General features: G+C 39.4%; 1 protein-coding gene across 1 annotated transcript in view; it reads right to left on the bottom strand.

The window, feature by feature from the left end:
* bckdhb (branched chain keto acid dehydrogenase E1 subunit beta) overlaps window positions 1–23,065 on the bottom strand; it is a 52,142-nt gene that overhangs the window by 19,156 nt on the left and 9,921 nt on the right. Inside the window, exons 5-8 of the mRNA XM_015007182.2 lie at window positions 22,780–22,935; window positions 20,693–20,801; window positions 15,428–15,525; window positions 14,278–14,388 (exon numbers count right to left, since the gene is read on the bottom strand). Coding sequence (XP_014862668.2) covers window positions 14,278–14,388; window positions 15,428–15,525; window positions 20,693–20,801; window positions 22,780–22,935 — 474 coding nt within the window. The remainder of the gene's footprint in view (window positions 1–14,277; window positions 14,389–15,427; window positions 15,526–20,692; window positions 20,802–22,779; window positions 22,936–23,065) is intronic.

Raw genomic sequence — 23,065 nt, 5'->3', positions numbered from 1 at the left:
ACGGAACAGCTGTATTTATATGAAGAATAAATACGAACAGCTGGACTCTTTTTATTAATCGGGTGACCGGGACAACTGGATGCAATGGATCTCATTTTGTGGTATTGACATAAAAGGCACTAAAATACAAATGCTAGACAAAGTTATGTAGAAAAATATGTTTTTCTGCCCAAATGTCTTACTTTGTCCAATCCCAGTAAATCCATTAAAGTCCATGGCTGTAAAGTGAGACAATGTGGAAAAGTTGACTTCTTCAAGCTGCTGTATATACTAGATAAAAACAGTCCAATACTTGACCTTTGTGTTGTCACAGATTTGTAACACCAACTGAAGATAATCGGTAAAAAAAAAAAAAAAAAAAAGGTTTAAAAAGCAACTTCCTATTGAACAGAAACCCGGGGTGTGGTTCGACAGCGGCAGAGTCGCATAATGTGCCATAAATGCTTTCTGAACATGTACAAAAATCTTTCCAGAAGAAGCTTCTGGCACTTACGTGTTGCGCCTGTATTTGTACAATGCTAAACTCATTCAGAACAACCCTGAAATAGCGGTGACGAAAAACGGAAAAGGGAAAAAAAAAAAAAAAACACCGTCTGCTGTGCTGTGCTTGTACTGTACGTTTCCACACATAAGAACTGAAGAGACAGCAAATGACTCCCGGCCTTCCCATAATAATGTTCCTCTTCCATCCCTCAGGCCGTCCATCAAAACATGACAGTAACAGAATGTTTAGTTCAGTGCCGCCACGGAGGAGTCGTCCTTGCCGCTGGATCCGCTTGGCTCTGTTTGCCTTCCGTCGACCCTGTAATTGCGCGGCCACAGCAGCGCCCTAACTCATGTGCCACTGTGCGTCGTCCGTGACAAATGAGAGCCGAAGACGACGAGTCTCGGCTACTTGCGAGGCCCCTGAAAGTGGTCTTTTACATGTAGTGAGAGAGCGGCGACTGTGTGGCCAATTTGAAAAGGGAGCAGACAGCAATGAGGGAGAAATCAGAGTCTACTCTTTGCAAAAAAAAAAAAAAAAAAAACCTTCCCGTCTCACTGCAGAACGAGAGGTAATAAAAGATCCACACTCACCACATTTCTGCATCACTGAGAGTATCAGTGAGCACACATCTATGGGAAAGCGAGTAGCCAACGTGATGACAGCTCTTGGTGAGCATCTCACAGGCTACACAAGCAGATTGTATGGCAGTAAAAAAATCATAAAGCAATTTTATAGGCTTTACAAAGTAATCTAAGACAAAGCAGGGCGGTTTCTACAGATTTAACTGTCTTGTAAGGAGGTTTTCTTACTCATCGGGCTATCCTGCATGAAAAGATGTTACACAGCCTTTGAAGGAAACAGACTGGAACTTTTCTGCAGAGCGGCGGCTTATTCACATCAGCAGATTCGAGGTAAACACCAGTAAAATTAGACAGCAACAAATCTTACCAAATCTTACTTGTTACTGTTGTCAAGGATTTCATGACCTGTCAGTCACTTGACCAAGATGACTGGATGATGAAAATATGTGCAATAAAAAGCAGCCTTGATGGTGTGCGTCGCCTACACATGCATACATATATAAACACACCCCAGGTCTACTTTCTATCCTGGTGTTGCACAATTTCTAACATTTTATTGCAGTGCGTAAATAGAGTTAGCTCAGGACGGTGAATCTGTAGGCTAATGTCTAAACTGACTTTTGAGATTTCTAGCAGTTATTTGTTAGTTGGGAATTGTTGATAAACCCAATAATGAATCAACATTTATCTCTTTCTACGATAGAATTGGATAAAGGCAACGGATAAATGAACGTGTCTCTGTGGTTTTACCCTGCTCCATGGTTGGAAGTCACTGTTGTATTATCAACATTTTAAAGCTGCCATTAACTTTGAAGATGTTTTATAACAATTCTAGATGGAAATTACATATGACATATGAAGGATATGCCGTAAGTTGATAAGGAGAAGCTGTATGACCAACTACTGTGGAAGCAATATGGCTGCCCATGTGGACTGAGAGAGAACACACGGTTCTCACAAATGAAAACTTTAGAGTCATTAAGCAAAAAGACTTGCAGGAAACAACCACGTCAATGCTTTTTCCTGCTGATCTTAACCCCATGGATAACAGGATGGAGTTCTCACAGTTGCAGGCAAGTGGAAGTCAGTGACTGCTGTGTTTTTGTTTTTGACTGTCAGAGTATCAGAGTCCCTGAATCGACATCGTTGCTGGTCTGCTGTGAAACTTACATTCAAACTTACTTGAGAATAATCAACATCAGCAGCTAGTTGCCATGAAGTCTAAATATTGGGAATTTTGTAATATAAAATGGCAATGAAAATCACTTATAACAGTATATCACTTTCAGTTCTTATAAAGGACAAATCCATCCCAGTACTTGTGATTACAGATATCTTTCATGAGATTACTATTCAGTTTTTCAGGTAAATAAAATTACCAAAGCAAAAACAACCCAAGACCATTACGGCTCAATTGTTGAAATGAATATTAACCATATTCTGCACATTTAAAGATCTCACATTGATTAAGAAGTTCAACTTTTGTGGCACCAACTCAAAACATTTGAGAAATGAATTGTGAGATAAAAAGCAATTATTCAATCAATTGGTAATTATGACTGTACAACAGATATTTAAATAAATACCACACCGGTTACGGAAAGGAGCCAGAAACATGGCTGACCAAAAGCCGACCCCTGCAGTCTTTATAGAAAAAAATCTGGTCTGTTTTACTGCCATCCCTGTCAATCCTTCAATTCATAATATCCCATTTGCCAATGGATTTAAAACCTCATCACAACATTGCAATACTACAGAACAATGAGGAAAAGAAAATTGCACGTTGGCAATTTTAGTATCAGCTTTTCACTCAGACAGCCCCCATGGCCTCCACTGTAACAACCAGCATAAAGGATACAGTACAGGGAGATGACAGGATGGAACATAAAAACCAACAGATGTGGAAACGTGTTTGGGGGAAAATATTTTGTCATTGCAAAATACATTGTGTTTTTCCCAAAGATGATGGGGGGAGGGGGGGGAATTAAAAAAATAAAATGCTTTGAGACTCAAGAAGAATTATTTTTCAGTTTGGTTTCCACTGGTGGAAGTGACTATGATTTATGGCCCACTTTTTTATTGAAAAAAGATGTGGAAAAAGTCTTGGGTAACACATCATCTGGTGGAGTGTACTATCCAAGAAGACCTCCAGAGTGTCTGTCTGTCTGTCTGTCCTTGTGACTTCAGACTGTCAGTGTTTTCCATTGGGTTGTGTTATCAGCGCACAGGCTGACCTCAATGATCTCAATCTGCCCATGCCTCACGCCAAGGCTCCTCATCAAAACTATTTCTACAGTGGAAAAAAAAATATAAAAAATATGACCCAGCCATCAGGAATATGTCCAATTTAAAAGTGCGGCTTGCTTTTAGAAAGGTGGCTGCAAATCTAGAGCTCTCACTGCCATCACAATTATTACAGTAATTAGCAGGTTCCAATGTTGAAACAGGCCAGAATGTAAGAGCAGAGGCGAACACAGGGGCAGAAATTGTGTTATTTTCCCTGCCTTGTTTATGTATTTGCACCTACTCTCCACCCAGGGATTATTACCTCCAATGTTCGATAGTCGGCTGCATAGCAAGCCTGTCACCAGCTGAACTACGGCCAATATCCACTATTTTTCATCCAAGCTTGTATTGTGTATGAGTTTTCAATACTCTGTTATAGCGGAGCCGCCAAATTTAAAGGCCACATTTTACCGACGAGGGAACCTGCGAAGAATTTAAGAAATCTCCAGTGCCTAGCTGAGGTATGTGAGCCAAAGCCACTGCCAAGATGAGGAATGGAAAGACGATCAGCTAAAGACACACAAGTGGAGAGACTGCAGAAGACAAGTGGAGAAATTACTATACAGTGTTTGTTTTTTTATGTGCCACAGTTGGGCTTCTTGTGCCTTTTTAAAATCAATGGAACTAGAATAAACAGAGCTGATGGGTTTTGTTTCTGAAGGTCTCTTTTCTGTGTGTATTACAGCACTCCAAGGGAAGCCCAGGGAGAGAATTAGAAGCTGAATCTCTGAACTAGTGAGTAATTTTCCACCAATTTAACTACCTAACAGCAAGCTGTACTCATGACAGCATAATGACACACGCTAACAAATACCATATGAAACCCCCATCTCACCCCCGGCCCCCCACCCCAGTCCCACAAAAGTCCTGCTGGGTTTGTCCATGGGGCACGGTGTTAACTTTGAAATTACAGACTCGGGATGAATAAATAAGAACTTTTGTGCCCAAAACCTCTGACCGCTGTGCCTGTGTCATTATTTTCTACTTTGATTGTTTCCAGTCTGCTTGCATGTGCAACGGCAGGCCAAAGATACTGAGGGTGTTGCGGTGAGCCAAGGAGCAGATATTGGCCCCCCGAGACACAGCAGCTGAAGGGGAGGCATGAGTCCGATCTGTCTGTGCGCTAATCATCAGCCGGCAGCCTGAATCCGCAGCTCGCTTCCAGGCCACAGAGTCACATAAGGTTAGCCTCTGCCTGCCGCGGAGCCGGGTGTCAGATCTGGGCATTGAGGCGATGCAAGTAATCTAGCAGCGAAGGCAAACCGTGCATTAGCGTATCGTGTTTTCTCAAAGACAGTACGAGAAAATTGCAGTGATTGAAAAAAAAACAAAAAAAAACAACCAAGCGGGGTAAACATAATCACGCAATTATTGGTTTTCAATCTGCTGGTGGGGGGAAATGCTGCGAGAGCATGTGTTTTTAAATAAGATGTGGGATTTAACTGTTATTTGGATGATGTCTGATTTACAGGACTCCATAGTGTTATTATTATTATTCATACGTGGTTGTTTTGGCTTGCTTGGCTTCTGTCCTGAAAATGAGATGAAATTTTCAGTGTGTTGATCTGAAGTGAATCTTTGAAACGTAGCTGCTCTGTAAATAAGATAAGTTCTAAAAAAAAATGCCTACGTTGCTTTTGTTGCTCATCAGAACATAAAAGCAGAAATTAAAAAAATATTCTGGGTTTTAAATTGGTAACTGAAATACAAATAAATAGTTAAGATGACTTGGTTGACATGGCACTATTTCCAGAGGTAAGCTTCTTAGTTCCTGATTCTTTTAGTTTTTTGTACGAGATGTGAAAACATATGTCCTCTACAGTATTTTTAGACCAAACAATGCATTTAATTTTTCTTTTACCATAAATGTAACTTAAATTATTATTAGTCAGTGGAATAACATTGCATTGACCAATGAGACCTAAAGCTGAAGCTCACATTATTTCACTCAATAATTTGTGTAATCATTTGGAAGAGCAAACCACAGGAAACTTTTCATACTTACTAACTTATTGACTCTGAACTTCATTTCTAAAATGGCTGAAGACTCATCTTCAGCCATTAAGTATTTGTCTCATTAAGAAAATACTTCTTTAAAAAAATGGTTCCATGATATAAAAGCTATGTTTATGTACATCATAATACTAGAATTTATCTAATTTCTCACTGACTTTGCTTATGAGAAACACAAAACAATGGAAACAAGTGTTCACTCGTTCTCTAACAAACCATAGTGTGGAGCTAGCAGGTCACCTGTTGGTAGCCTTAATAAGCTGCTCTGTCATAATAGGACCTAGGCTTACATTTCTAAATGGAAAAAGTACACAAAAGAAAAAGGACAGGTCATCATTTCTACAGGAAGTTTCATGGAAATGAAGCAAGCGTAGGAGGCTCCAAGTGCTGTTAGAATAAGGTCATGTCAAATTACTACAAATGAAAAGTGATGCCTTGGAGTTGAGATCACGACTTTCTCCAGTTTGACAGAAGTGAACAGTTTCCATACCTTCACTGCGGGGGGAAGCATCATCTGATGCTGGAGAGCAGGAGCAGACACGCTTCAAGAGCAGATATCAGCATCAGAAGTGCAATTACAGTTCAAGGGAACAAAGTCAATAGGCGGAGCAAATAAATGTACAAGTTTCAAAGGCTGTTGAAAGCAGGCAGTGCGGTGAGGTAAACATGGATTTACATGGAGATTTTACAAGGAATTTTAAGTGTCGGCTATAAATATATGAGCCACAACATCAGGAAGATGACCTGTCTGTGTGTCTGCTTTCCTGGACAACAGATGTCGGTATGTGGTGTTTGTTATTATTGTTATTTGTCGTAATTTTGGTAATTATGTGAGATGAAACACATGATGCATGATAAGTGTTTGGGGAACACTCCACACATGCAAGAATTGGGGATGAACGTTTTCGCCCTCCAGGTCACAAGGCAATACTTTCTTGTATATTTTTGTCAAAACACACCCATTTTGTTGGTCGCTATTCATTTAGATTTGTGATGTAGTGAAAAAAAAAAAGAATTGGCAAAATAAATAAACAACTATAATATAATAAACAACATTTTATGCTATACAATTTATTCTGGAAATAGATCCTCTAATACCAGTCAGTCCATCTCAGAGTTTGTTACTTTATATCTGCAACTATAAGGTTCTTTAATATTCAAAATGATACATTTTACACAAGGGGAAACAATGTTAAGCTCCATCATTAAATGAAGCAAACATCTTGATGTTTATTGTGAACCATAAAAATGTCGCTGCTGCATGAGGTGGAATGACTCTCTGCGGAAAGTGGCCTCATCCTTTCATGTATAAATCTAAGCAAATCCAAGAACCCACTTAACCACACTAATCCTAGCACTCAAACATTTAGATAGTAGAATGCATTTTGAAACATGTTCAGACAAGGCTAAGAAAAAAAGCTTGTAAAAAATAGAAAGAAAAAAAAAGTTAGAAAATCATGCTGATTATTTGGTTTTCCCTCTAAAGATAGCCTCTTTTCTCCAGCCCCATTTATAGGTAATAAATGTTGATGTTATATCTGAGAGCCTCTCCATCCATTATCACAAAACAATTTCCATGTGAAGAAGCCACAATCAGGTTTGCTGCAGCGTACATAGCAATATACTTTCATTATAACACCTCTTTAAAATGCAGCTTCATAACATTTCCACACTGTTTAAGGCGACCTCAAATGATAGATTACTCCCTTTGTGTAATTATTGTGGATGGCATAAAAGCCAACAACAACCAGAGCCATCTAGCTGATAACACGCTGAACTAGACGCTCAAACAAACCCCCCCTGCCCCCCGTCTCCCCCATGTCCCCAAGCTGGAGTCCATTTGCGTTCATGTTTTCTTTCTACCTGAGCGATTGACAAACACAGCCGTATTTCTCCCCGCCTGGCTCCCAGCTGCGTCCGTTCGCCATGTTTACTTGCCGTCAGCCGACTCGGGACGCGCATTACAGCTTGAAACCATTAGAAGAGAAAGCCGTGGGGGAGTGACGCCACGATAAGACGGTCTTATCAGCGAAAGCCTCGGGAGTACACATCACAACCTGCCTCGCTTCCAAGAACCAGAGCAGATGCTCAGCCGCATTCCTCCTCATTAGCCTCTCCCTGGGTCTCCTCCAATTACATTAACCATCCAGTAAAATACGCCTTTTGCTTTGGGTAATACGCAGAACCATAATTCTTCTTTTTTGGGGGGGGAAAACTGAGGATTTCGGAGCACTTGTGTCCTAAAGTGACTCCCTTTTGCATGTGCATCTCGGGTTGAACAGGTTTATCCAAAAGCGGTTGCATCACAATGAGGGCCGAGATCCAAGCAGTGCTGCTGTCACAGAGACTCCAGCCGAGGAGGAAGCAAAGATCCCTCTCCCGAGGGACAGAACTTCACAGTCTCTTAAAGAGAGCGTGCTGGAGAAAGTTTTCACGGACCATGCCAGACAAATACAGTCCTGATGGATCAGGGAACTCAAGCTGTTTATGCAAATATGCCTCCTCTTGTATTAGCAGAGAAAATGTTTGTAAGTGTAATGTGGCGTATGACATAGCCTCTGGCTTCCTAAATAGTCCCTGTGTGGCTCTAGTCAGCTTGAGGTAGACTCTATGGGTGATATCTTTAATCGATATATATATATATATATATATATATATATATATATATATATATATATATATATATACTGATTTTGGCTCAAAAATGACTGAAGGGGTTTTATCCAAAGAGATTGGACTTGCAAGCACGTGGGCAAATGCAGACTTGCTTGGAAGGAACACATCCTCAATTTTATACGTTATTAAGAGTGAATCACAGTTGGACGAGTCCAATAATACTGACAGAACAAAAAAAAAAAGAAGAAAAAAATGGAAAGCCACTCTGAAGTACATCCAGGACAAACCCAGCAACTGCCAAAAAAAGTCTTCTAAAATTAATTTGTGCCTTCATTAATGAAAGAAAAATGTTCACTTTAACATTCATTTAGCCTGGATGCTGCCTTCCTATGCAGTTCTGTTCAATTCTCATCTACCTTCAGTGCTCCGTTTGGGAGTTCTCCCATTGAGCTTGATTTGTCCGGTTGAATTTCAACTGGGCGAACAGAAGAACATATGAATGATGATGTTGATTTTCTGTAGTTTGGCAATGGCAAAGGAAGTGAACGAAGCCGTTCGGTTCGTGGGTGCTACGCTTCCACATTAAAGTTATCAATTAGAGAAATGAAAAGCTGGAGCAAGAGGAATGTTTAAGACTTTTTATTGCTGGCAAAGATGTAGTAGCCCAGCCTCCCCCAGAGTTGTTTACAGTGTACATCATTTCCTTTAAGCTACAAAGTTACACACGCTACAACCAAATCGAAATGGTTGGCTACAATCTGATTCAATCGTTTAAAACTTTAACAGAGTCCACGCCTTCAGTAAGCACATGTTTCTCAATAGGGTAGGATAAAGACTCTTTGTACGAAGCAAAGTGTAGAACTTTCACATGAATCTGTGCTCCTCTTTGTTATCAAGTGGCAGAGAAAGTTGAAGTCCTTCTGTAGACGTTTCTGCCACAATACTACAAGACTATATTTTGGCCACATCAGTGAACCAATAGCAATTTTGTAACAGAGAAGCCTCTGACGGACTGAGCACACGCTTGATAAATTCAGACTAGTGGAAATTCTGAAGGAGTCCCAGGTGGAAGAGCTTGTACCCATCAAAAAATATGTTTGTGTGAGTGTATGCGTGTGTGTGTGTGGTGTTGTGGGAAGTACCGTCCTCCCGTCAGAGGCAATGAACTGATGACTGTATTATGACTGGCTCCGGCGAGATTCTCAGTTTCCTAGCCGGCCAGATCTGGACTCTGAAAAACGAGCATATTAATGGGGAGCTGCGGAAAATATTTCTTACTCCAGACAAGTAAAGCAAATGTGCGTTCATGTAAGAATGCGAGGAAATAATGACTCAAGTTCTCTTGTGAAAAACTATAAAAGTCATTAAACTGGGGAGAGCAGCCCAGCCTTTCGGTGAGGAGTGGAATACCTCATATGTAGGAAGTGCGTCTTTACGCAGCTCCACATGTGGTCCGACAATGCCTGTACTGGCAGGAAGACGTTTTCCACCTTTTCGTCTCAGTGGTGCATTTGGCAAAACAAAACCAGTCACTTTTACTACTTTAAGAATGGCTTCCCTGACTACACTTACTAGAACAATCAAAACAGAGGGAGAAAATAAAACATCATTTTCTGGACTTTCACACCATATACTCTCCATACAGCACTTTATTAACCAGACGGCTGATTATGCTTGGATGTATGCAGACCTGGTGGTGGTCTGGGGGAGAAGGGGAAAAGAAAAAAGGGGGGGAAGTTCCTGCATAGTGCAACCTTAACAATCTCCTATTCCAAGACACATCAGTCTCCATTTGCTTCATCTGTCCGCACATCACATTAAAAAAAACAAAACAAAAAAAACAGCACTCAGTCTACCGTCCGAGTCAACTTGCCACACGGCCTCGTCTGAGAGATACACAAGGTAAGTGTGACTCACAGGACATGAACAATTTTAATTGGCTGCAAGGAGCCAGATGTGCGCCTGCAGACCATCCTGCAGTCTCTGCACGCTCCGAATCTGACAGCCGTTTAATAAGGAGCGCAAAGAAGGCGAGCTTCAAAGAGACGTGTGCATGCCGGAAGAGCTCAACGCCAGGTGCACAAGCTTTTGAATTAAGTAGTTGACACACTGGCTTTGTTACTGCAGCTTCCAGCCCCAGAATAGCACCTGGACGACAAAGTGTTTGTCAAAGAGACCACTTCACTGCGATCCACTGTCAACTATACGTGCTGTGCGTTGTTCGTGAGTATGGACGACATAATGATTTGATGCACAGCGGCTGGAACCCAGTGCAATCAAGTGCCCTGTTTACTTTAGGGTAGGTCTACAGTCACGGAATAAAGAGAGCAGAATCTCTTAAATCCTTGGATTTACCCAGTAGAACAGAATTAAATCTTCCTCTGAATGGACTGCAACACAGTAATATTTATAATCGGTCTGTTGAGTCCAGGCTTTGCAGGACCAAAGTGTTTCTCAGTCCTGGTCTTCAGGGACTACTGTCCTGCATGTTTTAGATGTTTTCCCCTTCTACCCAACATGAATTAACAGGATTCTGCAGCACTTCATGGCATGCAGGAGCTAATGCTGTCATTGGAATCGTTTGTGTGGAGCAGACACGGGCTTCCACATCTAGGAAAATTAAATCACTGCACGAGTCTTCACACAATTGCTAAATCTCGATCAGGTTGGATGGAGACAGCATTTTAAGGAAATAAGTATTTTAACAGATTCTCAACTGGATTTGGGTTGAGACTTTGACTGGGACGTTCCAACAGATGAATTGGATCAAAATCATTTCACTGCAGCTCTGGCTGCATATTTAATGTCACGGTTTTGACGGGTCAATCTCCTCCTAACCTACAAAATTTACCTGCGTCCATCTCCCCATCAAGTCTGACCAGCTTCCATGTTGTTATTGAAAAGAAAAGCATAATTTCGGTCTTATCTGAACTTTAGTTTTTCCACTGTCACCCACAAAAAACATATTGATTTAAACAGAAGATATTGCGTTATATTACTTTTAGAAGATCGTCAACATGTCACCCAGCTCTAACTTAAAGGAACCATTCTGTCTCTAACTTCTTTGTGGGTGAATTTTGGCCTCCTCTCCCTTACAATATTGTTTTATATAAATTGATATTTGAGTAAGCTAGTTTTAAGACAGTTTAAGTAAGGGTTTTGTCACTGCATTTCGTTCAGGTCGACATCTGCACTTTGATTTGGAAGTTGAGACACAGTGATAATTTGCCTTTGCAAAGCCTTTTTGTTAATTTGGTGGATTTACTCTACAATCCCTTTGCCTCATGGGGGTCTAAAATAATGCAAGGTACTCTTATGTAGTGGCAGTACTATGGCATCACATTCCTGCCGAAAACCCTAAGACTTGCCTTAAGCAATCATAATACTGTATAATTATCAAAAGAGCACATGTCTTATTCCCATTTATGCCCATGAATACGACTCAGTGAATGGTAAAACACGTCCAGTCCAACCATCTTGCTGAAAAATTGTGCTCACTCCTTGTGTTTAGTGGGCGTATTTGTCAGTTGGGGGCGGTAGCTCGTTTAACTGATCTGATTGGCCAGATTTTCATCTCAAATCTGGTGGCAGATAGAAGAAGAATGAAGGAGAGGAGGATGAAGAATAATAAGACCGTAAGGAAATGGAAAAAATAAAGTAAAACTTTCCTTTTCCTTACCTTCCTATTATTCTTCATTCCCTACTCTTACCTGCTCTTCTTCTTCTTCTACACTTTTGAATCCACATCATGTTCATCAAATCTAACAACCTGGATTATCAAGTGCTACTGCTTTCTACCTAGACCAGTAATACACTGGAGAGACACCAAAAGAATCAAAACAAAAAAAAAAAAACATCTGCAGTTACTGCCGTTTCCCAGGCATCTGAAGTCCTGCCAGCCCAGAGCGGCACCGCAGCACCCAGTGGTTAGGGCTGCACTGCACAGGGTCACTGAGGACATGAAGGGTCCTGCTTCTCGTTTCATCCATTTGTGTCTCATTGCTACTGAGAAGTGGACATTAAGCTTTTTTTTTTTTTTTTTGGTTTGCTTTATGGATTTTAAAAGGGGGGTTTTAATGTCTGGGAGATTTGTTTTAGACTGCTATTTTGGTGCAATGAAGTTTTTTGGGCAATTCTTATTCGTTGTCACATTCTAAAAAAGCCACAAAAAAAAAAAAAAAATCTAAAAAGGTCAAGAGTTATACGAGTTGTTTGGCTCAACCAGAAGACCGAGAAGGAAAGGTCATTCATTTTACAAAGATGGAAAAGATAGAAAATAAAGAAGATGGAATTTTTCACATTTGAAGATGCGAAGCAACTTTTTCTTCTTAAAAATTGTGTGTAAAATACGATATCTATCTATCTATCTATCTATATATATATGTATATATATGTGTGTGTGTGTGTGTACAGACGTATCCAATGCAAATGTCAGAGTCCACAGTATACATTTCTGAAGTATTTTTTTCAAAGTTACATGAATGATCAGCGATTACTGAAACACCTGAAAACTGAATGAATACAATAGTGTTTTGCACCAATTTGATGGTTGAACAACTTAAATAAACTAAAAATAGCAAAATATCTTCTTTTTTTTTTTAGCTGTGGACGCTACCATTTGCGTTGGGGTTGTCTGTGCTGCTGCACCATGCTTAGCATTGAGATGCTACTTTAGCCTTGAATAGTTTTGCTGATAGGCTAACTCATTTTTGCACAATAGTCTTTTCAGGCATCTCATCAGATTGGTTTTATGACGCAAAATAGTCCCTTAGAGGGCAGAGAAGAGGCTTTGTCGTCCATCTTTGTTTGCAGATGCCGATTGTGCACAAAATTAACACACATATCAGAAACAATACAAAGGTTCTGGCTCAGGACGTTTGTATGTGAAAAGAAAAATGCTATTAAATACGTTAAATATTTATAGAATTATTTAATCAAAATTAAGGCATTTAAGTCCCGGTGCTAAGTTATACATAAGCCTTGGCATGTTCCATGCTATAGGAAACACCAAGAGTTACAAATTTCCTGCAGGGGTTAAGAAAGTAACCAAAGAGGACAAGTCCCCCTTAACACACTGTTCCTTCATCTCTTCTCATGCATCAAACACATCTGGTTATTTAATTAGTTTTGAATTAAAGCCGATATAGCTGAGATGACAAATCTTACGCAATCCAGAATATTATGCGCTCAGCCTCTGACTAGCAGAAATAAAAGCTTAGAATAACTGGCTCCATGCATTATTCCCCCATGATAATTATAACTAAACCAGAAACGCTTCTGCCCTTTTAGTGAAATTTCATAAAGGCCTAATCAAAAGGCTGTTTTGATTTTGAGGCAGATGGAAACAAAACTAGGCAAAACAGCCGTTAATGGGGGCACTCCAACAAAAAAAGGAGGAAACGCAAATGAATGAGCGCAGCAGTTAAATGCAACAGTGCTGACTTTATGAACGGAAGGACACGTCTTTGTGAATTTGAGCATTGTGTTTGGCAGATGTTTAACAGGCTTTTGGTGCGACGAAATGAGGAGGAATGAGACCGTTGATATGCTTTGAGTCTGGCATTAGGGCTGCGAAGCTCATAAACAAGCTATTCAATTTCATGGCAGTTGTTTTAATGGGACTCAAACAGGAAAAAAAATGAGGCTATATTCACTTTGAAACCAATTGTAAGAGTTTCAGTGGTGGATCAATGATCATGCTCTGTTTTAAGTATTCAGGTACAACCCTGCCCTCCACCATCACTACTGACCGTCTCCTTCAGCCTCTTCCCTCCTCCTGCTTTTCCGTCCTGCACTGTAACTGTAAAAACTAAGCCAGGTGTTGAACTTGGAAAATAAAATGGAAACGGCTAAATTCAATCAAATGTTACTCAGCTGTAAAACAAGCCAACGCGGTTAGACAAACTGTGATATATATTCTATGGTTGTTTAAAAGCAGTGGTCCAAATGCACAGAGGAGGGAATATTCATGACCAATTTCCTACATCGAAGGTCTTGCAGTTTATGTTTCCAAAGCGCTCTAAACCATCAGTATGGCTCACCATGATTTAGTACACAAATAGCCATTAAAATGAGAAAGAATCTATTTATGGCAATTATTTCCAAAACGGTTCGGTATGCAAGTTGGAACAACCATCAAAAAGCACAAGCCTCTTATTAATTGTTCGTTGTATTTTTATGTCATATTATAAATGTGCCTACATATGACAGGTAAAAACAAACAGGCTGTCGTAAAGAAACCTAGTTTTCTCAGACGACTGTTGTGCTGGTGACAGCGGGTGCAGCAGCAGTTACCTTGCAAACGGTTTCAGTGTCCCAGGGCAGGATGGTCCTCAGATCGATGACCTCACAGGAAACCCCCAGTTTCTCCTGAGCCATGTTGGCAACCTCCTTCATCACGTGGATCTGAATGAAAGGGAAGACATTAACTGTGGTTTACACTTTGGGCCGCGATACAAGAGTACAGCTTTACAGTCGAGGCGCATCGATCGCAGTTTTTTCAAAATCTCTAAGAAATCTGATCTGCTGATTCAATTTTTTTTATTTGTCCAAAAAAAAGTCGCTAAATACAGAATAAAAGTTGGTGACTATTGTTACCTGTGCACAAGCAGACCTGACCGGTCAGGCCTCTCTGATGTCACAGGAAAAGGAGACAGCAGCCTCTTGTCTGGCAGTGAATTCATGGGTCGGTTCTCTTATCCATTCAGATCAATGAATTACTTGAAAATCAATATTATATCATAGAACCAAGACACAGACCTGCACAAGCTTACTCAAAATTGGTGGTTTTGTTATAAGCTTTAACTCAAGATAAGAGATGGTGTAAAAAGATAAGAACCCATATGATGTATAAACAATCCTAACAAGCTTTCTTCTTATTTTCCCCACATTTTTAAAGATTTGTGGCTGGGGTCAGACTTAGTTTTCGTTTATGGTCTTAAAAAGTAATTAAATCCTGCTTTCTTGTGCTTCACCATATTGACCCTGATGTCTGCCGTCACCTGAAAATAAAGACGGATTTCGATGGAGACCTCCTGCCACCGTGCAGGGACATTACATTTGGGATTAGCCGTAATAAAAAAAAAAAAAAACGAAGATGATTCCTGGGGAGCTGCAGGCCTTTTATAAAAATAAAATCTCTCAGGTAAAAAAACAGACAACAATAGAAGACAGAACCTACAGCATTAAAACCTCATGATCCAAGAAAAGCCTGGATGCTTTGTGGAGGCCGTGATGAACCCGATCTAAGGCCGCCGGCTGAGAAGCCTTGCTGTGACAACGGGGATTTGTGATGGACTTAAAGTTAATCCACTACGAGCCTCTCTTTGAAGCATTAAATGTCATTTAGTGGAGATGGGACACGAAAACATGATCGAAAATAGACTGAAACACCGAAATGTTCAGGCGACACACTTCGAGAGGTGTCGCTGGCCGCATCACGTACCTGTGTTCCCCAGGCAACCAGCGTGAGATCACTTCCTTCCTGTAGGACCTCAGCTTGCGAGAGAGGGATGGTGTAGGAATCGACTGGAACCTGCTCCACTGGGGACACGCGCACACACACACGCGCACACACACACACACACACACTCAAACTTTATATGCAAGCTCACATGCAGAAGACAATATGGCTGAGGCTCAAAGCACCCATTCATCATTCCACTATGTAACCCTGTGATTTTTATGCAAAATACTTTGAACCCCATACCAGCAGTATCCCTAAATAATAGAGCGGTTGACAAAGTGGTGAAATATAAAACCATCAAACACAATTTAAAAAAAAAAAAAAAACAGTCTTCCTCTTCAGCATTTTGTGTGGATGGTTTCAAATGCATCTAGAAGATTTTTTTTTCTTTCTATTTTTTTCCCCCCCCAAGAATCTCTTCTCCCAGAGACGACTGTGAGCTTTTATGAGCACAATCGAATACATGATCCAATCAGATGTGCTTCCAGCTCCGGGCCCAGAACTGATTAATCTTCCCCCCGCAACACATTAATGGGATGAGGTAAAGAAAAGGAGAGCCACAGAAAAACAAAGTATCAGTCCAAAAGGGAAAGCCTCGCGGTCAGTCTGTCTTTGAACTGAATCCAACACAGAGTGCATGTGAGTGGATGGTTTAAATCAAACTAAACCTCCTGGAGACCTTAAAGAAAAGGGGGAACAAATGTCTTTCCTAAAGGTTCGCTGTTAAAAAAAACCCCCATCGTTTATGAATCTTAAAATTAGGGCACATTTGACATCATAATCTTGGCCCCAAAGCTTGGTGATAAAAGAAAATCTGTGTTTGGTGGATTTTTAATGATTTGAATCTTAAAAATGTTACGGAGAGGGAACACAAAGAGACAAATAAACTAATTATACTCTACCGAGGCAGTGGATATGCTACATTATGCTTTGAAGCCATTTGCTAAGCGGTGTGACAGAAAAGAAATAGCTAATCCCAAAGACCTGCTGGGCTAAAATATAAAGAATTCAGGTGTAAAATATGCAAAACCCAATCGAGTTTTCCAAACATAAAAAAGATCAATGGAAAGGAGGATATTTTTTGGAGGGGTGGATGAATGCATAGACAGAACTTTTTAGACAAAAAAGAAAAAGAAAAAAAAAGACGGCCACACAAACAGAATTCCAAGATATTCGTCAGTTCTGTGTTTAAAAATAGTTTTACTAGTCAAAATCAGATTTTATTTGTGTAGGGCCAAATTACATCAATGTGAAAAGATGTTAACCATTATTTAATGTTAAGAAGTGCAAAGAGAGCAGTTTAATAGTTTAATACATTCTGCCACAAGTGGCCCGTTGAGGATCTTGATGTGGCCTGAAATAAAACATGAGTTTGACACTGTTGGTCTACAGAAGGAAGTTCACTGTTTAAGAAAACCAGAGAAAAACATCTGGTTTGGCATTTGCTTTGAAAAACAGAGAAACTATGAAGCCAGTCTGACACACATAAAAAGCTCTGCATAAATGAAAAGAAAAAAGAAAAACAACAAAAAAAATCCTGATACATTTGATGTATTTATATGCATCAAATGTGGCAGGAGGTGGGGGGTCGGGGGGGATGTATTTTCCAATGCATCTTGACCGGAGTCGAGATGTATTGGCTCATGTTTCCGGCTGGATTACTAAATGTAATAACTCTATTATCTTAATGACAACTTACACCCTCATTCTGGGGAACTCAGAACCGCCTAAGAGTGACGTTTAGACCATTTATGATGAACACATAAGGTTTTCTTCTACATCCAGAGTCCTCACGACTAGGTCTGTCGCGATAAACGATAAATCAATTAATCGCACGATAAATTAAACTTATCGACCTCATTTTAATTATCGGCTTTATCGTCTCTTCCTGTCTTTTTTTCTGTTGATGACACTGAATGAAAAAAGGCTCAACTCTGGTGCTCTTAGTGTAATGTCCAGCACACACTACATGAGTTGTTGACGGACTGTCTGCCCATTTTCAAAACCTGACAGAAATCCTAGGTATAATGGTTCGATCGGGTTCGTCGTGCCGTGTGGTGTCCAGCCACATGGGCACAGAATAATGGCTACAAGTCCAGTTAACCAATTTTAAAACCAGGCATTAATCAATGCTTTACTAGAATCTACCTGTGACGCCTGTGGCTAGAGGCAGCATAAAGTCCTGACTGAATGAAAATCATTATAACCTATTTATGTCACGTTAACGATGAACAGCTGAAAACTTACCGGGTTTATCAACTGCGGTAACAATTTGGCTCCAACTCCTCCCCTTGTCATTTCTATATTCTTTGAACGAAATGTTGAATAAATATTAAAGTTGTTTCCACATATCATCTCCAATGTCCGCTGGACTTCGGGTTGCGCTGTGTCAGCTGTTTGGGATTCCCCTCCATAATTTCCCCTCAGAAAGCAGGAGGAGAATCTGATGTGCCCATCTTCTCTATTTAAATCTAGTGATGACTGAAGGGCAATATAGTATACAGACTTCATATCTGCACTCTTTTGGTTGAATGCAGTATTTATTTTCACTTTGGCTTTATGTTGTTTAGTTTTTATTCATGTAGGTTTTTTGTTAATGGAGACTGAGAATCCATTTTATTTTTGTTTTTGGTTGTTTTGTTTAATTAGTTTATTAGTTCCAGTGTTATGTGTTCTTTTGAAAATTAAGTGTATCTATCTATGGCAGGAAATCGCATGCATTATTAGTCATTTCCATTAAATCAGTGTCAAAAGGTCTCAAAACAATATTATCGTTTATCGCAATAATTTTTTAGACAATCGCTCAGCAAAATTTGTTATCGTGACAGGCCTACTCACGACTAAAGGAGAAACAACATTGCCGTTCCATATGCAATCTATATTAAACTAAAGTAAATATATTTAGAGGAAAAATGTGACAATGTCTATTGCACATTTTGACCAGAGGTGCAATGTCATGTCTTCCCCTCAACTCCTACAAAACAACACGAATTACAAATGCATAGGAATTTTTAAAACAGAAGAGCAGTGGGTGAGACAAATCAATAAAAAATTATTATTATACATCAAAGATTTCTTAAACTTCAACTAATTTTACATTATACACCATTTACATATTAGATGGAGTAAGTCACTGAAGGTTAATATGCCAGTGATAGCCCTCATGTTAATGATAGCATTTAAGATCAAATTAGCTAATATTGATATAAATGCGAAATTTATACTGAGTGAAGTAAGTCAATCTGCTTGTGCCAGCCCACATGCTACTGATAGCGTTTTAGCTAACCTTAGCATTTTAGCTAAATTTAGCTTATGTGCTGTTGTTTTTTGTGTACCAAATGGAGTAATTCAATGTAAAGATCCCTCATAAGCTGCTGACAGCATTTTAGCTAGCCCTAGCATTTTAGTTAATCCTGGACATGTTCATGATATGCAACTAATACAGACACAAACTATTTGATGTTTTAAGCTTTTGACACTTAAATGTGGGAACCTTACTCAGCATGAGTGTGTGTACGAGTCTGACCAATACACACACATTGGCAGGCTCCTTTTAAATTTCTTCAGAAACATCACAATATCTGTAAGCTGTAGCAGACAGAGATGCAGCAGATCTCTACGAAGGAGAGTCCATAAGCAGTTACTGGACTGATTATGAATAAGGTCAGATGTTTTTTTAGTTTGAAATCCACAACCTGTATTCAAAGATGGTGGCTATGAAGTTTGTTATGTTTTCTGTAGTTAAAAAATTTAACAGAGACATTTAATTTCAGAATATTATTGTCTGTGTATGGGTGGGAATAATAACTGACTAATATCTTCCTAAATATTTTACCTTCTTCAACTAACGTTTACATGGCTATACACAAAAGAACTGAGCCACTATTTAACACGTTTCTTGATAACACGATGCAAATATTTCAGGTCTGGAAATCATCAATTCCAGAACGTGAAGCGTATTTGACAGGTATCTTGTCACAAATGTACAGAAATGCAATAAAATTTGCAGCAGTCTGTGGAAAAGAAAGGCAACACATTATTCTTGCTGTACTACGTTGCGACTCCCAAAACGGATATTGCACTCAAATGAGAAATGATGCAAATAAAGCCACTGTCAATAACTCAGACACCTGCTCCCAGCTGCCCTGGTTACCCGCATCAGTCGGTGAGGTGAGGCTGCTTACCAGCGCTCTACTAAATCCCACAACACTTTCAAAATTCAAAGATAAATCCACACTTGCAAAAATATTAAGGGCATCAATAATGAGAACTGTAAAAACTGTGCGTGGATCTTGATGTTCTGTTACATATCCTGTAGCAGCCTGAACTACACACCAGTGGAATGAGGGAAAACATTTCCTGCCTGCTAAATCGTCCGAGTATGACATTGTCACCTCCATACAAATTACCTTCATATGTCCCCTCTCCTGTCATCATGTACAATAACAATTATCTGCCTCCCTTCTAATCATCCCACAAACAAACTGTAGAAAATGGCAACACATTTTCAGTTCTGTTTTGTCGTTTTGTTTTTTCCTCCAGTTTCCATCTGCCTAAACACAGACATCCTAACGACGAGGACGAGTGTGACCAGCTGATAATCCATCAGGGCCTTTTGGGCTGAACACCAAACACCGACTGATGTCAGAAGAATAGGCAGACAATAACGTAACCCCATCCGTCTGCGTGCCTGCCGGGGTTCTTGTCAGTCTGGTTTGAAAAATAAATGCAAAAATGTGCCCAAATAAATCTATAAATTTGATGTGGTCTCCATTTGTTTGAACCCCATTTTCAAAATCTTTGTTTTTTTTCTTTTTACTAAACATCACAACCTCATTGTCCCAAACAACCAGATGTGCTTTGCATATTTACTCCACAATCTTGCATAACACCTTTCAAAGAGGGACTTTAATTATAATAATGAAGCTCATTTTGCTCCCCTAATTTATGCATATCAGGCAATTATTATGTAACCATGGCAGCAGTTTTTCCATCCGCTAAAAACAAGCAAGGGTTTATTGTTGTAATATGCGACTCGGAGATAGCTTTTTACATGCCCAGAAACCCCAACAAATGAGAAGAGAATGAGAAGTTATTAAAAGGAAATCATGTCAAAGCAGTGGAAGTCTCTGTTATTCTGCTGTGATAGGATCTTGGCTACCCTGTGAGCAGCCACCATTAAAGCAAAGTGATAAAAGAGCAAACAAAACGCATTTCCTTTAAATGACATTTAAACAGGCTTACCTGCTGCTCTGTACAGAATCTTGGGCTCAAAGAATAAACATGGGTTGTTGTCAGCAATGCATGAAAGCAGCAGCCCTTTGGCCTGAAGTGGACTGCGAGGTATTACAACCTGAGGAACATAGGCAAATCAAATTAAACCCTAAAACTTTTTTTTTTTTTTTTTTTGGTTTATTTACTTATTTTAAACCTTCTCTAATGTACAATCACTGAAGAAGCGTTCAGAGCTCTGACTTCCTGATATTGATTTCTTTAAAAACTCTCAACAGCAACAAAGTTGTTTTTCTACTTTTTGCATAACTTGAAACTTTTATCGTTTTAGCCATAAAAAATTTTTTATGTCAAGCTACATTATTTGTTCAAAAACAGTTCAAAGTTGGAGAGTTGTTTTTTTCTTCGATGCTGAAAATCTACAAAGAATAAAACTCTGCAGGTTTAAAAACAATTTCACACCTGGAAATGTAGTTGTGCAGTTTTATACAACATCTATTCAAACTAATTCAGTTATTTTCAGCTTATTTCAAAGAGAAAAAAAAAACTAAAATTAACCCTCAGGTCTTATAGAGTTAAACTTTCATCATACTATACTGAAGGCTTTCTGTGTAATCTGTAATATGTTACACTGGGACCAGAGGCAACGTCACACTGGGTGAGAGGAACATGTTGCCATTGCATAGCTCAAGAAGATTTTACAAATGTTATATATAATAATAAAATAATAATAATAATAATAATAATAATAATTAATAATTAATAATATTGTTCTTAACAAGAACAATATTATTCAGTTTCACACCGTAAACTGTCATCAGCTTCTAATATTAGCATCATTAGCGCAGTTGGCAAACAATAAACTGATCATAAACTGCAGTCTCAGTGAGGGTTTCCAAGTTATTAGTCAAATTAGTTATTAGAAACAAGTTTCTCTCAAAAACCCCAATTCAAAAACTCCTAACTCTCTCTTTAACTATAGCATCGTAAAACATTCATAAACTCCCAAATAAGCCGTCGCCTTACCCTGAAGTTATACGTTTATCACCTTCTTTCTTCTCTCCAACAATTAAGAGGTCGGGTTCAGATAGAGAGCCCCGTAATGAAAACAGAAGGGAAAACTAATTCATTCTTGAGAGGCTTTGTGTCAGATGGAGGAACCAGTAATGACAGTGTGCACAAGGATTAGCATTCAGGTTGTGTGACCTTTCTGTAGAGAAACAGCATGTCTGTTGCGCTCAGTTAACAGCTAAATTGTATAATCCATTCTCTTTGCCGATCTTCCTCAGTTGACACTGAATGGAAATCATTGTGATCTCCACCATCAGCCCTTGTTCACTTCAAATCCTTTTAATAAGTTGAGGCAGGGAAGTGGGATGAGGCTGCCATTATCCTAGTCTTTAGCTTCATCTGTAGCTTTATTACATTCAAGTCAGGACTTTCACTGGGTCACAACAAAATGTTAATATTCCTTTTAGGTAGAGGAAACATGTTGGGTAAAACAGAAAGATTACATTTCTTGATATCAGGAAAACATGCGTTTCAATTCAATATCAACTGAGATTAAACCAGGTTTTCCTCACTCCCGTTTCATGACAATAGAAAAGGAAAAAGAAAAAGAAAGTTTTGTTCTCCCTGAACATCTCAGTCACTAAAATCATTAGCAGCTTTATCAATGGCAGAGAAACTCTACCCAACTGGAAAAAAATCTGGTTAATACACCAAGTCAAATTGCAGAGCGCATGAAATGTATCTTTCAAACAAATATTGCATCAAAGCAGTATTTGCAATTGTGATTTTGTGCACATTGAAATTGTGAGGACGACTGTGGTTGTGGAGCTCTAATCAAACGAAGAAAGAACTTTGGCTTATTTTCTTTAAGGATGATGCAATTTTGACCTAAACCTGTTTGATCATCTCCTTTCTGGGAAAAGTTAGCATTTAAGCAACCTCTTTCCTGATCCAATGCACCCATTTTAAACCCAGGATATTGTTTAAAGAGGACTCCATCTAATTCACAGATATGTAGAGTGTAGACATATCTACATATCTGAAAATATTCCACCTTTCATTTTACTTTTAAAATGTGTAGCACTCACTTTAATACCAGGGCAGTGGGCAAAAAAGGCTTCGGGGCTTTGGGAGTGGTACAAGGATCCGTGGCCGACACAACCCCATGGGGCCCGGATGGTGAGGTTCCCACAGTCAAACAGGTTCCCTGAACGGTAGCGGTACTTAGCAGCTTCATTCACAATCTGCAAAGACAATAAATCAAGATCATGTCAATTCACAGTGACTGTTAATCTTCAGCGATGTGACCCGACAGGGCAACCTGTAAAATAACTTCCTTTTTGTCGCTCAGACAATGGCAGAATTTTTACTGTT

The sequence above is a fragment of the Poecilia mexicana genome, unplaced genomic scaffold (genome assembly GCF_051168715.1).
Source record: "Poecilia mexicana isolate PSO_F unplaced genomic scaffold, ASM5116871v1 scaffold_16, whole genome shotgun sequence".
NCBI lineage: Eukaryota > Metazoa > Chordata > Actinopteri > Cyprinodontiformes > Poeciliidae > Poecilia > Poecilia mexicana.
Note: the sequence above shows the minus strand (reverse complement) of the source record. Positions and strands in the feature narration are given on the sequence as shown.